Raw genomic sequence first — 19,169 nt, 5'->3', positions numbered from 1 at the left:
ACATAGCTCAATCTCTATTTGCTATCCTCCTGAAGTGGGGCCACTCACCAGGAAGAGGAAATTTATTGTCGTCATGCATTAGATACTGAAAACAAGAAAATAAATAGGGTTTTTAAAACTAACTTTTAAAAATTGAATTTTAATTAATGAAAATAACTGCAAAACCATTCAGATTGCTGAATAACATTAAAAGGGCCACTATTAAAAATGGCTTAAAATAAATAATTGCTTCTTAAAAATTAATATGAAACTGGATAAACAGTGATTAAGATACTACTCTTATCAATATGACAAGCAATTAAAATCTAAAAACATCAGTATTGGTTTTTAAAATAATAAATTGTCTTAAGCCAAAACCAATGACCTCAATATTTACTCAAGACTTATTTTCATAAGCATCTCCTCACTGACTGGAGTAACAACAGAGAGCTCCAGGCCTCACCTTGGTTCACCACTGCTGGTTTCCTATCTGCTGAAATTAGGCTGTAAACTACACAGAACCAAGCCTGTCGTGTTCACCATTGTATCCCACAGCACTCACCATAGTGCCTGGGCAAACGGGAGGTGATCAGCAAATACCTGAATAACTGAATCAATGAAAGAGAAGAGTAAAATAACTTTATTGAAATTTTTGAAAATCGTTCTCTGTGCTCAAACTACTATAATCCGGCAGCTCTAATTTCTAGAAATATGGATTTAAAAATCTTATCCCATGATGGAAGGATCTGACACCTCTCTCTCTCTCTCTCTCTCTCTCACACACACACACACACACACACACACACACACACACAGTAATTAAGACTGCACCAGTCAAAATTACATTATGAACTATGAGATGTCAACATTATATAAATAATATTTAATAGTGAAAAAGTGATCTGGAAGCCCTGTGAATTTTTACCCTACACTTTTTTGAGGACATCACATGGGTTAAAAAAACAACAACAAACAAAATCGCATTTGTTCAGATAATCATTTAAATGTTTACATACATTTTTGGTTTGTTATTTATAACTAATTTAATTTACTTTTCCTCATATTAACAAGTACTCCTGTTTACATGTAATCAAATCATGCCAGTGAGAAAAGTCCTCGGTACCTTCACTGAGTCGCCAGTTCTACGGAAACGCTGAACGTGAACATGTACAAGAGGCCTGTGAATAGAACAGCATGGGCATTTCTCAATATTTGCACAAGTTGATCCTTACATTTTTGTCTGAAGAAAATATGAACAAAGCCAGGTTTCCCATGCTAATATAATGGTTCAGACGACTGCCATAAAAGAAGTACATACAGAATAATGAGAACGAATCACATCCTTAGGTTCCGTGATTTCTGAGAGGAGTTCTCCGGCCCTAAGTGCTTTCTTTATTATATTCCTTAAAAATACGATAGCAGCAGCTTATCACAAGTCTCCACTACTGTGCATTAATGATGGAATCAAAACAACACAACAGACTCATAGGGGTGAGAGGACTGCAGAACGACAGAAAGTCACAGTTTTATGCTTCTTCTTGCTCTGGATAATTTAGAATTTTGCGGTGTGCCTGACGTAAATATTGCTGCTGTTTGAAGTAAACCTTGAATGCTCCTTTTATGGCAACAAAAGCAATTCCACCCTAAAATAAAAAGGAAAATTAGCTTTTTCTAACACACCTTTAGAGAAATAAAAGTTTACTGAGGTAGCTGCCATTACTATCTTTATTCTACAGGCACAGAGAAGACAAGAAACTTGTTTCTCAGCAAGACAGTGTCTGTGATAGGGTTTGAGCCGCAGGCTGACAGAGCAGAGGCTCCTCACCATAGCCTTGCTGCATAGGGACGGCGGGAGGGTTCCTGCATACCCGGGAGAGAAGTCACCCACAGCACAGTCTGGAAGGCCAGTGCTACTGCCGTGACTCTTCCCATTTCACTGCTACCACATGACAGTGAGGATCAAACAGAGGAGCCCCAGAGGATTTATATAGTCTCATTGATTTTTGAAAAATAAGAATATACAATTCATTCTCTTTTGTATAGTCACTTTAAAAAAGTAATATTAAAGCCATCTTACCAAGATTGTCCTTTGTAAATTAGAGTTAACACTACTAAACATCAGTTTACCAACTATAGTCGCAATAGTAGGAAAGACAAGGGCTCCACACAAAATCCGGGTGGCAGAGACATGATCTGCTAAAGGATTAGCCTCAGCTGGAATTCGAGGAACAGGACAGCCAATCCCTAGAGGGGAAAATGCAGGGTATTAGCTAATAAATTAGCATAGCGAAAATACCTTTGTATACAGGGATTCTTCCACAAGATTAATTTGGCATGCTTGTTACAGCACAATTCAGGGCCTTACCTGGAAATATACTGTTCAAAATTTGTAGTTTATTTGAGTATTTGCGCCATAGTCTAAGCACATAATCCTCCCAGCGAATCATCTTGCCTAATATCAGCATGACAGGAATAGTAGGAAGTCCAATCAAAAGGAATAAAGGATCAGCTCTCTCCATAACATCCAGACCTTCTTTATGGCCCACAACCTGTGAAACAGACAGCATTTGCTAGAATCATTTCTTTAGCTAATGAAGGGATGTGGCATGCTCCAGCTCAGTTCATTTTAGAAATGCTAAATGTCTACAGAATACAGAAATAAAAAGCTTAAAAATTAGCTGGAAAACTATCAGTCCAGTTTATTTATAAGAATTGTCTCTCATTCAAGGTGGAGGGGGGCACCTCTCAAGAGATTTCATATTACATTAAAACAAGTTTTTAAAATGGTTGATCCTTGCTGAAACTGGTTTGGCTCAATGGATAGAGCATCAGCCTGCGGACTGAAAGGTCCCAGGTTCAATTCTGGTCAAAGGCATGTACTCTGGTTGTGGGCACATCCCCAGTAGGGGGTGTGCAAGAGGCGGCTGATCAATGTTTCTCTCTCATCGATGTTTCTAACTCTCTATCCCTCTCTCTTCCTTTCTGTAAAAAAATCAATAAAATATATTTTAAAGAATGGTTGGCCCACATTGATTACATTTGAATGGAGGGAGGGAGGGGACTTCTGGTTCTTTCTTTTTCTTTTTTTTAAAATATATTTTATTGATTTTTTATAGAGAGAAAAGAGGAGGAATAAAGAGTTAGAAACATCGATGAGAGAATCATCGATCAGCTGCCTCTTGCATACCCCCTACTGGGGATGTGCCCGCAACCCAGGTACATGCCTTTGACCGGAATTGAACCTGGGACTGTTCAGTCCACGGCTGACGCTCTATCCACTAAGCAAAACTGGTTTCAGCGAACTTCTGGCACTTGCTTCCAGTCCTCTTAATTGATTTGGTTTGCCTGGCTACTTTAGGCCATATTTGTCTTCTAGCAGAGGATCTGTTTTCCTGTTCTTCCCACTAGGAGGTAGGCATAGCCAGGCAAGGGGCAGGACCTGTCTTTAGGAGATAGCCTGAAAACTCACTTCTCTGGCTCTTTCTCCCCATTGGCAATGCCGGGGATAGTGAATTCTCAGTGGTTGGCTAAATGCTTGCTCTCCACATCTAACTTTCCTAAAAATGCAATTCCAAGGTCTAGGTTTGGGGGACTGCTGTGAGGAGTTGTGGCTACAGGCTCCAGTCATTTTCTCCCTTCTAGAACTTTCCAGTGCCCTCTTTATGGGAAATTAAACTATAACAGTACTTCCCATCTCCCCTGGAACTTAGGGCTATTTATCAAGTGGTGTAGATGCCAGAGGGCAAGAAGGACATGATTAATTGGCATTTGTGAGTCCATATTTCCCCTCGCAGCAGAATCCTTTCCACCTGCTGATCACTCAGCCTTACACTTCTCTCAACACCAGCACTTTGTTGGCGAGTTTATTTTTAACTAAGTGATTTTCCTGGCAATTCTCTTTCAAAGGTCTCAAATGATGTCTCTTTAATCAAAAGTTTCAATTGCTCACAAATTAAAAATATTTAGGTTATTCTTGGCAGTTAATAGGGGAAGGAGGGAGACCACTTCAGAAGCCCACCCAGGTAACACACTATGAGGCCAACAGCCTGAGAGTAGGACACGACTGTAAAGGACTCTACGTAAGTTTTTCTGATCACACTTGAGGAAGAAAGGATCAGAAAGGACTCTGTCTATATTTTTTTATAGGAATGAGGGAAAAAGAAGGACAGGCAAAGAGGAAAGGAGGTAGGGAAGACTAGAAACTACTCAGAAAAGGAAGGGAGAGAGATAGAGAGCTAGAAACGTCAATGAGAGAGAAACATCGATCAGCTGCCTCTTGCACACCCCCTACTGGGGATGTGCCCGCAACCAACGTGCATGCCCCTGACCGGAATCGAACCTGGGACCTTTCAGTCCGCAGGCCGACACTCTACCACTGAGCCAAACCGGTTTTGGCACAACTTCACATCTTGCATGTAAAGTGTGATTGTCTTGAGTTGCTCTAAAATGAAATAGTCTGGCTCACAATATTCATAAACCTAACTCAATACTGGCAGATTAGCCAACAGACCATCTTTATCTATAATGCTTTTCTAGGACATTCCATTTTTTATATCACTTTATTATTTTCAATATAATGATCACTTTAAAGTTATAACTGAATGTGATTTAAATACTCTCAAAGAATTAGCAAACACATTTGAAAATTCATTTGCTGGGTTATGAATTCTGTTTAGAATCTGGGGTTTGAAATACAAAGCAACTTAACAAAAGGAATATAAACAATCCAATCAAAAAATGGGCAAAGGACCTAAATTCTAGTAGACACTTTTCTAAAGAGGACATACAGAAAGCCAAGAGGCATATGAAAACATGCTCAAAGTCACTAATCATCCGAGAGATGCAAATCAAAACAACAATTAGGTACCACCTCACACCTGTAAACAAGGAATAATTGATAGTATATATGACACAATTCTGTTGCAAAGATTAAATGCATCAGTGCTTGAAAGGTCTTCAGCCTATTGTCTTTTCAATAAAAATGTAAGTGAAATTCTATTTAAGTTCCTCACAATTAACAGAAATTGAAACTATGACTTGTTCATGAAAAAATAAATGGGAATATCTCCAAAATGGACATACAGAAGGCCAAAAGTCATGAAAAATTGCTCAAAGTCACTAATCATCTGAGAGATGCAAATCAAAATGACAATGAGATACCACCTCATACCTGTTAGAATGGCTATCATCAACAAATCAACAAACGACAAGTGCTGGCCAGGATGTGGAGAAAAGGGAACGCTGGTACACTACTGGTGGGGATGCAAACAAGTGCAGCCTCTGTGGAAAACAGTTGGAGTTTCCTCAAAAAATTAAAAATGGAACTACCATTTGACCCAGTGATCCCACTTCTAGGAATCTATCCCAAGAATTCAGAAACACCCAACAGAAAGAATATATACACTCCTATGTTCACAGCAATGCAATTTACAATAGCTAGGATTTGAAAATGGCCTAAGTACAGTTCACCAATGCTGAAAGGCTAAGAGTTTTAGCAGATGAGTGGATTAAAAAACAATGGTACATCTACACAATGGAATAGTATGCAGCTGTAAAAACAAAACAAAAAACCCTTACCATTTACACATGAATGGACCTAGAGAGCATTATGCTAAGAAAAATAAGCCAGTCAGAGAAAGTATCACACAATCTCACTCATCTGTGAAATCTAATGAACAACATAAACTGAAGAACAAAAATAGACCCAGAGACCTAGAAACGTTGAACAGAGTGTCAAACCTCAGGGGAAAGAAGGCAGGCATGGTGGATGGTGGGGAGTGGGGAGATCAACCAATGAGCGCATATGTGCATACATAACACACAGTCATAAACAAGAGGGTGGAGAAGGCTTGGAGGGAAGGGGTTGAGAGGGCAATGAGGGGAAAAAAAGTAATACTTTCAATAATAAAGAGAATAGTTGTGATTCCTTAATCTGATTTACCTCATAGTAATAAGAGAACAAAAGGAAAAGTAACAGCAAAGTGCTAAAGAGAAAACCCTAAATACTGCTGATGACACATTCCCTAATAAATATGCTCAGGGAGGTAAAAGTCTTCCTAATGCTCTTCAGTAACACACAGTACTACCTACTGTCCACAATCTATCTCATTTCTGAGCTTAAAAAAATATCCTTTCATGCGAGATAATACATGTAAAGATTATTTCTAAATGATAACACCTAATATATAAATGTATTATCATAATTTCAAGATTTTTTCTTTTCTTTTTTTTTTTACTGTCACAATTAGCCATCATGTTCATTTTAATCTCTGTACTTGTATCATTTCTTTCCTCTACCAATCCAAATTATTTTCTTCAAGGGTCAGCTCAAGACTTATCTTTTTCATAAATTCAAATGATTTTTCACTTCACTGAATACAAGACTGCTTATATAGTCTTCTATGTTCATCACAATTATTTATGGAACCTTACTTATAATTTCTCCAGTTATTTATTTTGTCCATCTTATCTTAGACTACGTACCTTGAGGCTGGGGATCAGGGCTTTCAATTTGTTTTATATTTTATGGAGACTTTCAGTCAGTGTTAACTTTTTGACTGAATCATACCAATATTGTTCAAAATATCATGATACAACTGGTAGCCCTTTTTGGAGGATGCAAACTATATTCCTTAATTGACTTGTGTTGTAGTGTCTCATTAATTATAAGAAATCTTTGAAGATTGAGTTAAAGTCATCTTCTCAAAAAGAGCCATCCCATTTCTTATAGTCATTTAGGTCTTAAGAGAAATCAGTCTCAGAGTGCCTAGATTCCTCTTCTGTAACAAATATAAACCTGTAATGTATTTGTACATTAAATAATGTAAAATCTGCTCTAAGTTCTGTCCTAGAATTGTCCTGGACTTCCTTGACCTAATGATGTACCGATAATCATTAGAAACTAATTATTGCTTAGAAAATAATCCTGTTACACCTGATAGAACTGATCATGTAAAAAAAATCAATATTCACGAAAACATTAAAATGTTAACTCTCTGTTATATGCTACATAGGAATGTATGAGTGTAAGATAGTCTCTACTTTTAAGCAAATTATCTTCTAAAAGGAAAAGTAAGGCCTGAATATAGGAAAAGTTAAATAATTTAGGTAATCTATATAAGAAATATGTAACTTTTATGTACGTCAGCATAAGATTAGCTGCCATTTGAGGAAAAAAAAAAGTCACCAATGCAGAGGAAGGAGAAACCACAGTGGGCAAGTTTCATGGAGGAAAAGTGGCTGAACTAAGCCTGAAAGGAGAGTTTAGAGTTGGATTAGTAGAGAGAGAACTGGAAGCACAGGTATGAGGCAGGAACATAAGCCAAAGGACAGAGATAAAAACATCTAAACAAAATAAGGATGGGCTGGGAGGAGACAACCCAACAGGCTCTCAAAAGAGCATGAAGTAAGACTATGGAGGATTCTACATAACAAAGCAGGTTAAGAAAGCGGGATCTTTTCAAATCAGTGGTTCTCTATCTTTATTTACCACACTCACCACAAATGACATCTTACTATCTGTGATTCATTCCAGTAACTACATCCAGATTTTTGGTTGTCATCAAGATTTTATGAAGAAGCCTTGTAATGCTGTTTCACAATGGCTACTGATGGAGCAACCAGAAAGGCTGCTTACTATGGACCCTGATATAGATCAGTTATGTGCAATTTTTAGAATATTACATATATACAGTAAGTCCTCACTTTAATGGTGTCAACAGGATTTGTAACTATATATACATATATATACTGATTTTTTACAGAGAGGAAGGGAGAGGGACAGAGAGTTAGAAACATCGATGAGAGAGAAACATAGATCAGCTACCTCTGCATACTCTCCACAAGGTACATGTCCTCAACCGGAATAAAATACAGGACCTATCAGTTCATGGCCTGACACTCTATCCACTGAGTCAAACGGGTCAGTGCAGGATCTGTAACTTTTGAAAAAATTTATTTTTATTGATTTCAGAGAGGAAGGAAGAGGGAGAAACAGACAGAAACATCAATGAGAGAGAATCGTCTATCGGCTGCCTACTGCATGTCCCCTACTGGGGATCAAGCCCACAACCCAGTCATTTACCCTTGACCAGAATTGAACCTGAGACCCTTCAGTCTGCAGGCCCACGCTCTATCCACTGAGCCAAACCAACTAGGGCAGGTTCTGTGACTTTTAACTGAAATGATGAATAATGAAACTAACTTGACCATAGGCTAATTGATTTAAACAAGAGTGAAATTCCTACAGTATCTTATCAACATAACAAAATGTTGTTGAATGAAACATTATTTGAGGACTTGCTTTAACTTGGTTTTCTTCCATGCACTAATTCATATGAAAGAAAAGCAAATTATAGCATTTATAAACATAAGTGTGTTTCTTGGGTTACTAGAATGGAAATGCTTAACCAATCTAGGTGCTACTTTTGAGCAGTACTTAAGGCAGAAGAGATGGTGAGCTTGAAATAAGATGTTGAAAGTATTATTTTAGGAAGATTCATTTGAAGGGATAGATTGATAGAAGAAAATAAAACCAATTAAGAGGCTCCTTTAGCTATCCAGGTTATGATGGGAGAATGACAAGAAATTATGAGGTAAAAACTGTGGAAAGGAAACCACAGATGTAAAACATCAAAATGAAAACTGATTGGTCTTGGTCAGTGGACTGCATATAGGGAGGGCTATGCAGTAGAAAGTTAAAGGCTAAGAATGTAGGTTATAAGTTGAGTAGGTGAAAAAATAACAGGAATTAAAAGTATAGATAAATTATAATAGGAACTAAGTTTAGATTTTAAATTGAGAAAAGACAAGTTTGATTTCATAATATTGAGTGTGAAGCCATAAGAAGTCCTTTTAAAGGAGAAGGATTATGCTGCTATTATAGAAATGGATACGAGGAAAGATTAGGGCAAAAGACATTGATCAGAACACAAAAAAACAGAGATGATGGTTGAAAATATTTAAGGACGAGGTATATAATGAAGAGTCAAGGGCCTGGAATTAAACCTTAAACCTTAAAATATGTCTTTAATCTTCATCAACAGTTACTGGAAGCAACAAATTTTCTAATCAACAAGACACTGGTTATAAATTGTGGCAATTCTGGATATTAAACAACTTTTTATATACTTTCTTATTTTTAGATCACAAGAAAGTTATTATTTGTCCAAAATAAATTTTAAAACTCCTTGCCCTGGCTGGTGTTGCTCAGTGGTTGAGCATTAATCTATGAAGCAGAAGATCATGGTTCGACTGCCTGTCAGGGCACATGACCAGGTTTGGGGCTAGATCCCCAATAGGAGGCATATAGAAGGCAGCCAATCAATTATTTTCTCTCACTGATGTTTCTCTACTCCTCTCCCTTCCTTTATGAGTTAAAAAAAAGAAAAAGGTAATGTAATTGAATTAAGTAAAGTAGTGAACCTGCATTACTGTCACTGCTCCGTAAGTCACAGCTGTCCAATAGATAGAGCCAACCATGATTCCCGCTGCAGCAAATGGACAGGCTTTTGAGATCAATCTGTCTGCAAGGTCCAAGACGTACACAACTGGACCTATGAAACAAAGAAAACAAAGTTTCAACACAGGACAGATTTTTAAAAAATACTTTTTCAATATTTCCCATAAATCTGATGCTTTAGAAATAACTTATAAATGTGATGGAAATCCAGATTTGAATAGATTTAGAATTTCTCAGTCATTTGCATGAAATGTTACCTCCTGAATTTAAATATAGCCCCTTTAAACCTTTTCTTTAGCAGCAACCTGTGATTAAAGCCTCATAGTTGCTGCTTATAAAAGAAGTAGTTCTCTCACTTCTCTTAATTACATTGGCTACTACAGAATGAAATAGCTGTTTCAGCTTACCCTTCCCAAACAGTTCTTGGCTACAACTAGATTCTCTAGTATTTGGTTAAGAGTATCACTTCTTTGACTTCACTCATTACTTCCTTGATAAAGCCAGTGAAAGTAACCAAGGCTATTTTCTCATAGTTATACAAAGTCAACTATCTTACTTTGATTTTCAATATGCTAGAATTAGTTGAGTATTATTCTCTAACAACTTCAATTATCATAACACTAGTTTTTATGGCATTTCAACAGCTGTGTGTGCCAAATATGCTTCTATTATTATGTGCTGAACTGTGAAATTTGACTACTACCTCCCTCTGGAATTTATTTGGGATAGCTACATTTGGAGGTATTCTAATTAACAACCATTTAGCCCAATAACATAATTTAGCTCCAGAATTTTCCAGAGCAGTGGGTTTTAGTCCTGAATTGGAGCAATGCCTACAATTAGAACTGAGTATCTAAGTTTAATAAAAGATTATGAAACCTTGATTCAGTAATCACAATACTTACTGAATACCATCTACATACAACCTATAAGTCATTTTCTTGGAAATTTACAAGTGTTATTACCTACCTTCCGGGAACTTACAATCTATAGGAGGATACTATACACAAAAATAATTTGCATTGTACAAAGAAATTAACATAGCAATATGATAAAATAATGAATGTGTAAGAACAAGCATTCATCTTTAGAGGCTCTGATCAATACTCCCTGATCACTGGAGCCAATATCACTAAGTTACAAAGAGAGACCACACTATGAAGTAGAAGGAACATTTGGAGAGATGCCAAAGAATCTACTGATTTAAATTTAGCATATTTATTTTACTATTGTCAAAGTCTAACATTTAAAATTATAAATTTATCTTTTGGGACCAAATAGATAAAGCAAGCTTAGTTTAGTGCATTCAGTGCATATGAATTCTACGTCCTCTAATCACCCAGGTATTACAAGCATCATTATTTAATCTCATAATGTAAGGTTTAATCCTTAAAATATACAAATTTGCTGGGTTAAGTTTAAAACTCCATCAAAAGGCACAATACAAGCCATTTTAGCTCTGGCCAGTGTGGCTCAGTTGGTTGGGCATCATCCTGTGTACCAAAAGGTTGCTGCTTTGATTCCCAGATAGGGCAGATGCCCAGGTTTCCTGTTCGATTCCCATGCAGGTGGCAGCCAATAGATGCTCTGCTCTCAAATCGATGTTTCTCTCTCCCCCTCAAAAATAAATAAATAAATAAATAAATAAATAAAATTTTTAAAAAGTTATTTTAGTGAGTCAAAGATCCCTCAAATGCTGGTATTAAAAATTAAAGACAATACTTCAACTTTCATATTCTTTACTGATAATTTTTTAAAACAGAAAATTAAAGCCATATGAGAACATTAGACGCTTCAGCACATGTACTCCTCTACCAGATCCCATCTTCTCTCCAACTCAAAGCCACAGCTCCGTCAATTCTCTCCTTTCCCATATCATTTCCCCTACTATTTGCTGGATGATTTCCAAACAAGTATGTCATTATTTCTTCTATCTTAAAGAAACTCTTCACTTGATCCTCCCCCCCCCCCCCCCCCCACTGCTCCATTTACAACAAAATCTTCAAAAGACTTACTCTGTTTTCACTCATTCAATTCTTTCTTGGACCTACTTACCAAGATTGTTCGTCAAAGTCACGAATAAACTATGCATAGCTAAATCCAATCTCAGCTTTTTTCTTATTTAGACTATCAGCAACAGCTGACAGATATTCCCTTCTTCTTCCTACCAAATGTTTCTTCACTGCATTTCCAGGGCATCACCATCTCTTGGTTTTCTTCCCATCTTACCAGTCACAAACTTTTTAGTCTCCTTTACTGATTCTTCTTCTTGATCTCAGTGAAGCCCACCCACCCCGCCAACGTACACCTCACTATACTACCTTGTTTCCCCAAAAATAAGACAGTGTCTTATATTTTTTCTCCCAAAGTTGCGCTAGGTCTTATTTTCAGGGGATGTCTTATCTTTCCATGCGCTAGGTCTTATTTTCGGAGGATGTCTTATTTTCGGGGAAACACGGTATTTGATTACTCTGCTCTAGATTTCTTTTCCCAAAGCACTTACCACTAATTAATATACTCTAATGTACTTAACTGTTTCCACATATTACAACAGGGGCTGGAACCTATGTTATGTTATTATTTTAAAAAATATATTTTATTGATTTTTTACAGAAAGGAAGAGAGAGGGATAGAGAGTTAGAAACATCGATGAGAGAGAACCATCGATCAGCTGTCTTCTGCACACCCCTTACTGGGGATGTGCCTGCAACCAAGGTACATGCCCTTGACCGGAATTGAGCCTAGGACCCTTCAGTTTGCAGGCCAATGCTCTATCCACTGAGCCAAACCAGTTAGGGCTGGCTGTTTATTTTTATAAAGTTTTATTGGAGCATGTCTGTATATGTATGTGTATTTTTTTAACTGAAAAAAAAAAAAAAAGTTCACCAAAATAAAAAAGTTCACAAAAGCTCAAAAAAGAAAATCTTAGCCGAAGCCGGTTTGGCTCAGTGGTAGAGCGTCGGTCTGCAGACTGAAAGGTCCCAGGTTCGATTCCGGTCAGGGACATGTACCTTGGTTGCGGGCACATCCCCGGTAGGGGGTGTGCAAGAGGCAGCTGGTCGATGTTTCTCTCTCATCGACGTTTCTAGCTCTCTATCTCTCTCCCTTCCTCTCTGTAAAAAATCAATAAAATATATAAAAAAAGAAAATCTTAGATCTTCCCTTTTCATTGTTCTGTATAGAGTCCATTACAAAACTATTTCCTACCAGTCAGAATCAGAATTTATTTGGAAAGAGGTTTTTACATGCTTCCAATGTAACTTCTTTCCTTCCTCTTTTTTAACAGTATACTTGGAATTATCTACTGATGTAATAAAGCAATTTAATCCCGAAAAAACAATCAACCATTTGGACAAAATATAATTCTAAAAAGTAATCCATCACCACCACATTTATCTATCATGAACACAGACAATTTAGAGATGTTTGAATATCTTTCCTTTAATGATTCCAGGTTCTAACAAAATTAGCTCAATTTTCTTGCTGAATCATTAGGTGTGGATTCTTTTTGCATTCACAAAACAAATAAAATCTTCACTCTTCACTTTGGAAAATTTCTACTCTCACTTTGGTTCATAAGCAAAAGATATGCTGAATTAAATGAAATCACTGGCTGCATTTTATGGCCCTTAGTTTTTCTGACAAAATTCTGTCTAGGCTTTGTCTTAAGTTTATTTTGTCTAAACTTCTCAAGGCTCTCCCAGATGGAGTAGTCCAAGATTAGTTCAATAACTAAAAGAAAGATTAAATGTCTAATGGTAAGTGTACCATTAGAATAATAAGCTGCCCCAGAGGAGCTATTTCTGAGAATTTAAGATAATCTAATCGAACTTTTTGGTGAATAACAACAATCTCTGAAGTCCTCTGGATGCCTGTCCCTAAAATCATACCGTTCCCATTGGGAGGCTTATCATGTGCTATACCCCATGACTTGGGATCACAAAAGAAAATAGTAATAGCAACTAGATTCTTATTGTCATATTACAACAAAGAGTTATTAGAAGTAAGGTAAGGCATGACTCCAGCCCTTAAAAACCTTAATTATAATGGAGAGGGAAAAGTATGAATACATATACTTTATAAATTAAATATGTGAGGGCATAAAAAGGGTTCAGTATTTTAAAAAGGCACACTGAATTTTTAATGCCTTAGTGGGCTTCACTACTTATGTTTTCAATAGTAGTGTAGTTACACATGGATGACAATTAAAAGGAAATCCATTGTGAATTCTTTCATACAATAAAAAAGCCTTTGGCCTGGCTTGGTGGTTTAGTTGGTTGGAGTGTTGTCCCATGAACCAACAGGTTGTAGATTTTTGGGTCAGGGTGTGTATGGGTGGCAACCGATTAATGTTTCTCCCTAAAATCAATTGAACAACATATCCTCAGGTGAGAATTAAAAAGAAAACTTTTATAAAGAAAATAACTACACTAATATTTTGGATAAATTCAAATTTTCACATTCAGATTTGAATGACATCAAATAGTTAGCTGAGAACTACTGAGGAAACTACTAAGTCCATGTCTACTGAAAAAGTAGTAGTGAGTTTTATTGGACGGAATTATGAACATAGATTTGCTACAACTGCAATTTTAATTCAAGTCTTAAAGGTATGAATGGTGTTAATATTGGAAGATACAAAATTAATGAATGAAAGGCAAGCAATACTTAGCATTCAACATCTGCTGGCACTACTTACAATAATACCCAGAATTCCTAGAACCTTTTTCAAGGACAGATACTCTGACCAATTCCTGAAAAATAATTTCTATGTTATGAGTGCTATAATTTCTAATACAGAACATAATTTAATGAGCATTTTTAGCTAATTCATAAGATTATAGCTCCCATGAACTCCAAGGTTTCTATTAAGTGGCCAATGATTTAAAGAGAATTAACAAACAAAAAGCTATTTCAGTTTTCAGGTTCTTATTGTGTTGTTTTCTTCCTTTGCATTGAACTATTTTGCCTGGACCCAACTTAAATGCCAACTTGCTAAATCAAAACATCAGCCCCACTTTCAGATTCAGAACCATCCAGAACTGCAAGTTTTGGAGGCCACCAAAAGTCCAACGATATAGGTTTAAACTTCTCTTCTTGCTTCAAGTCTTCTTTTTGTTGCATTCTGTTTCTGGAATGTCCTGTCTCTATTTTGATTAAGTCTGTGTGAAAACCCAACTACTGCCAGAACCAGTTTGGCTCAGTGGATAGAGCGTAAGCCTGCAGACTGAAGGGTCCCAGGTTCGATTCCGGTCAAGGGCATGTACCTTGGTTGCGGGCACATCCCCTGTGGGGGGTGTGCAGGAGGCAGCTGATTGATGTTTCTTACTGTCTATCCCTCTCCCTTCCTCTCTGTAAAAAATCAATAAAATACATTAAAAAAGAAAAAAAGAAAAGAAAAAAGAAAACCCAACTAGTGAAAACTAACCTAACCTGTTAAGATATTGACTTAATTGCTCTACCCACTTGTTCATGTCCCAAAAGGCTTCCTTTACACACTATTTCACAAAATGCACTTACCCCTTTGCTTGTGCATAATGTTAGTACTTTAAGTTCTTGTTCAATGTTTGTTCAGTTGTCTCAATATCCTTATTGTCTGTCCATGTCAGCATCATCTTAGATTGAAAACTCCCAGGGGGCAGGGGCCATGTCTGTTTAACTCGCTTTGTACAGTGCCTAGGATAGAACCATGTACAGATAGGGGCTTAAAAATGGTTTTTTGATGATGACTGGCATCACTCTCAGGACTCTCTAGGCCACAGCTATCTCAGCACATGGTACCTGGCAGTACATCAGGGCACTTTGGCCTGTTCTACAGAGCACCAGAATATAATGGCATAGGAGTAGCTGTAGCACTTGGGCAAGTATTTGACTCAATCCATTATTAAAAAAGAATGGGGGAAAAAAAGGTTTTAATTATATAGTCCCAAGTCAACAAATGTGGATTTCATTGAGGACATGAAATAATATAATAGCAACCAATTCAATTAAGAGTTAAAAGTATGTGGGAATCCTCATGGGACAGTAAAGAGTTTTAACTCTTTCCCTGGAATTCAATACTGTTTCTAAACTTGACTTTGGAGGCGAGGTCTAAGAAGGCTCAGACAAGCTAATGTAAGTTTCACCTCTGACTGCTCTACTTGTAGGTTGAGAGTTGAGCATTTTTATGTAAGAACAAACACACACCCTGCTAAGTTAGGCTATAAGTTACATTGCTTAGTAAGAAGTTAGTCATTAGACTGCAAACAGGAAGAAAGGATATGTTCTTGGAGAATTTTTTAGATAATTAATCTAATAATTGATTAAAAAAAAAAATCTCCCCAGCCGGGACCGGTTTGGCTCAGTGGATAGAGCGTCAGCCTGCGGATTGAAGGGTCCCGGGTTCGATTCCGGTCAAGGGCATGTATCTTGGTTGCGGGCACATCCCCAGTGGGGGGTGTGCAAGAGGCAGCTGGTCGATGTTTCTCTCTCATTGACGTTTCTAACTCTCTGTCCCTCTCAATTCCTCACTGTGTAAAAGCAATAAAAAATATATATATTAAAAAAAAAAATCTCCCCAAACAAAACAAAAACCAAACAAGGTTGAAGAATAAAAGGTCCAGAGTCAAAGCAAATGAGTACAATTCCTCCCTGTGTGTATATATATAGCTTATCACCATGAACAGTAACTAAAGATCATTATAGTAGTTCTTTTATAATTAGTTTCTGCCGAGGGAAAACTTAAATTTATCCTTAGAGTAGAATAGCCCATAGCATATTTGTGGGTTATAAGGTTAACTGCTAAGTATTTATTAAGCACCTATTGTACAATTAACATTTTACTGTATATTAAAATAAAGGCCTCTGCCTCCAAGGAGCCTATAATCTAGTGACAAACAATAAATTCACATTAAACAACTGAAAAATGTTAAGGCAAAGTTAATAATTGTATGATAGTATGGTACAAACTATACAGATACATGCTATGAAATATTAAGATTAAAGTGTTGTGTTTTTTTTAAATTTCCATATATATTTACTAATTAACAGAAGTGAATCTTAACCTAGACTTGAAGTTGATAATCTGAGGAGGGAGAATGCTAAAAGACCTTTAAACTAGCAAATGACTTTATTCAAAATATTTACGTATTTTATAAAAGTTGGTATACCATTAAGGTGGGGGTTATATGATAGAAACCTTGACCAGATCTTTGAAGAACAAGACACAATATAAAAGTGCTAGTTAGAGAAAACTAACCTTATAACATTATTTAAAGTCAGAATAAACTAGAATAGAATCCACAAGATTTCGTATCCAAAGCGGAATACAAAGAAAGTATCAAATCTAGAGAAGCTTTATATAGGAGTTAAGTTAGAAAGGATCAAAAAACATTAAAACTTATTAGAGGAAAGACATGTTTCGTCTGCTTTTTTGTAGAAAACCATACCTAAGATATTCTTTGAAGTTCTTTGAACTTCAAAATAAAAAGCTGAAAAAGTTCAAGGTGTAATGAAAGAAACACACACACACACACACACACACACACAAAAAAAAAAAAAAAAAGGAGAGTTGACAGTATTAATTACTACATACAAAAGTTAGACATTTTCTTTAAACATACCTACAGTTTTCAAGTTTTCCATTATAATTACTTTTATTAGTAAGAAAAACTGTTTAGAGAATAACCAGGGGTATAATAAAATTCATGTTAACCATAACCTCAAGGAAAGTCAACCTGACATTACGTTTCATTTTCATTACACGAGCTCCTATTAGACTCCTTAGAAGCAACAGAACAAGGTGGGTAAGTACTATGTAGGGTTCGCTGTGTGAATCTGGACAAACTGGTACTTCCAGACATCGATTTCTGCATCTATTCAATAAAGACGACTACATGTTTTTGTGAAAATTAACATAAAAAGAAGCTCTTAATATAATACTTAGTGTTATGCAGTAACAACCAAGATTTCCTGGCTCCATGAATTTTCCTCCCCTTCCTGTAAGCAAAAAGGATCTAGCCTTATTTTCTACATGAGAATTTACTGAAAGTTTTGTTTTAATACCAAAGCCATATACCAGTTTTTCCCCCCTCAAATATAATCTTAGATCAGAGTTCTATCATGTTTATTAACTTAGTTTACTGTTTTTGAAAGAGTAGCTGATATGCATTTTTCTGATTAGTGATGTCGAGCATCTTTTCATACGCTGGCTGGCAATCTGTATGTCTTCTTTGGAAAAAAATGTCATCCTTTGTCCATTTTTTAATGATTGTGTGTGGTTTTTGTGTGTGTGTGTGTGTGTTTTGCTATTGAGTTATATGAGTTGCTTAGATGATTTGCAAGTATCTTTAGCTATTTCATAGGACGATTTTGCTGATTGTTTCTTTTGCTGTGCAGAAGTTTTTCAGTTTGATGTAGTCCCACTTATTTATTTTTGCTTTTGGTACTTTGTACTTTTGTTATATATCCAACACTCATTAGTAAGACCAATATTAAAAGCTTCTGTTTTTCCCCTAAAAGTTTTACAGTTTCATGTCTTAAATTAATCCACTTTTTTTTTAAATATATTTTTTTGATTTTGTACAGAGAGGAAGGGAGAGAGTTAGAAACATTGATGAGAGTCATCAATCAGCTGCCTCTTGCACAACCCCTACTGGGGATATGCCCGCAACCAAGGTACATGCCCTTGACCGGAATCGAACCCGGGACCTTTCAGTCCCCAAGCCGAGGCTCTATCCATTGAGCCAAACCGGTCTTGGTAAATTAATCCATTCTTAATTCTTATGAGTGTTATAAGATAGGGGTTCAATTTCATTCTTTTGTATGTGAATACTCAGTTTGCCCAACACCATTTATTGAAGAGACTTTCTTTCCTCACCGAATATTCTTGGCTCCCTTTTCAAATATTAGTTGAACACATATACACAGGTTTGTTTCTTGGCTCTTGATACTGCTCCATTGGCCTTTGTAACTGTTTCTGTACCAGTACCGCATTGTTTTGATTAGTAGAGCTTTGTAATACAGCTTTATAGTTTGAAATCAGAAAGTGTTATGCCTCCAGCTTTGTTCTTTTTTCTCTAGATTGGTTGGACTAGTAGAGTTCTTTTGTGGTTCCATATAAATTTTAGGATAATTTTTACTACTTCTGTGAAAAATGACATCAGAATATTAATACAGGTTACAATGAATCTGTATATGACTTTGGGCAGAATGAACATTTTTATTTATTTATTTATTAAATTATCTGTGTACATATTTTAACATTGCCCCCCCCTCCCATACATACCCTCCCTCCCCAGAGTTTTGTGTCCATTGGTTGTACTTATATGCATGTATACAAGTCCTTCAGTTGATCTCTTATCTCCCCCAGATCTCCTTACTCTCCCTGAACATTTTAACATTAATTTTTCCTAATCCATAATATGGGATATCTGTCCATTTGTATCTTCATTTCTTGTAACGTCTTGTAATTTTTAGTTTTACTCCTAAGCATTTTATTCTTTTGATATTACAAGTAAACTGGCTTTATTTCTTTTTCAGATATGTTGTTAGTATATAGAAATGTAACTGATTTTTGTATGCTGATTTTATATCTTGCAACTTTACTAAATTAGTTTATTAGTTCTAACAAGCTTTTTTTAAAATGTAAAAGACACTTTAAAAAATGTTTTTACTCATTTTTAGAGACAGAGATGGAAACATCAATGAGAGACAATCATTGATTGGCTACTTCCTGCAGGTCCCCTACTGG

The 19,169-nt window shown here is 36.3% G+C and overlaps 1 protein-coding gene across 1 annotated transcript in view; it reads right to left on the bottom strand.

Annotated features, from left to right (window-relative positions):
* Nucleotides 1-847: 847 nt before the first annotated feature.
* Nucleotides 848-19,169, bottom strand: part of MARCHF5 (membrane associated ring-CH-type finger 5) — a 40,462-nt gene continuing 22,140 nt past the window's right edge. The window contains exons 3-6 of the mRNA XM_036438555.2: nt 9,403-9,533; nt 2,345-2,528; nt 2,057-2,223; nt 848-1,622 (exon numbers count right to left, since the gene is read on the bottom strand). Coding sequence (XP_036294448.1) covers nt 1,506-1,622; nt 2,057-2,223; nt 2,345-2,528; nt 9,403-9,533 — 599 coding nt within the window. The 3' untranslated portion in view covers nt 848-1,505. The remainder of the gene's footprint in view (nt 1,623-2,056; nt 2,224-2,344; nt 2,529-9,402; nt 9,534-19,169) is intronic.

This window comes from Pipistrellus kuhlii, unplaced genomic scaffold, assembly GCF_014108245.1.
Source record: "Pipistrellus kuhlii isolate mPipKuh1 unplaced genomic scaffold, mPipKuh1.p scaffold_m20_p_15, whole genome shotgun sequence".
Lineage (NCBI taxonomy): Eukaryota > Metazoa > Chordata > Mammalia > Chiroptera > Vespertilionidae > Pipistrellus > Pipistrellus kuhlii.
This window is presented reverse-complemented; position numbering and strand designations above follow the sequence as displayed.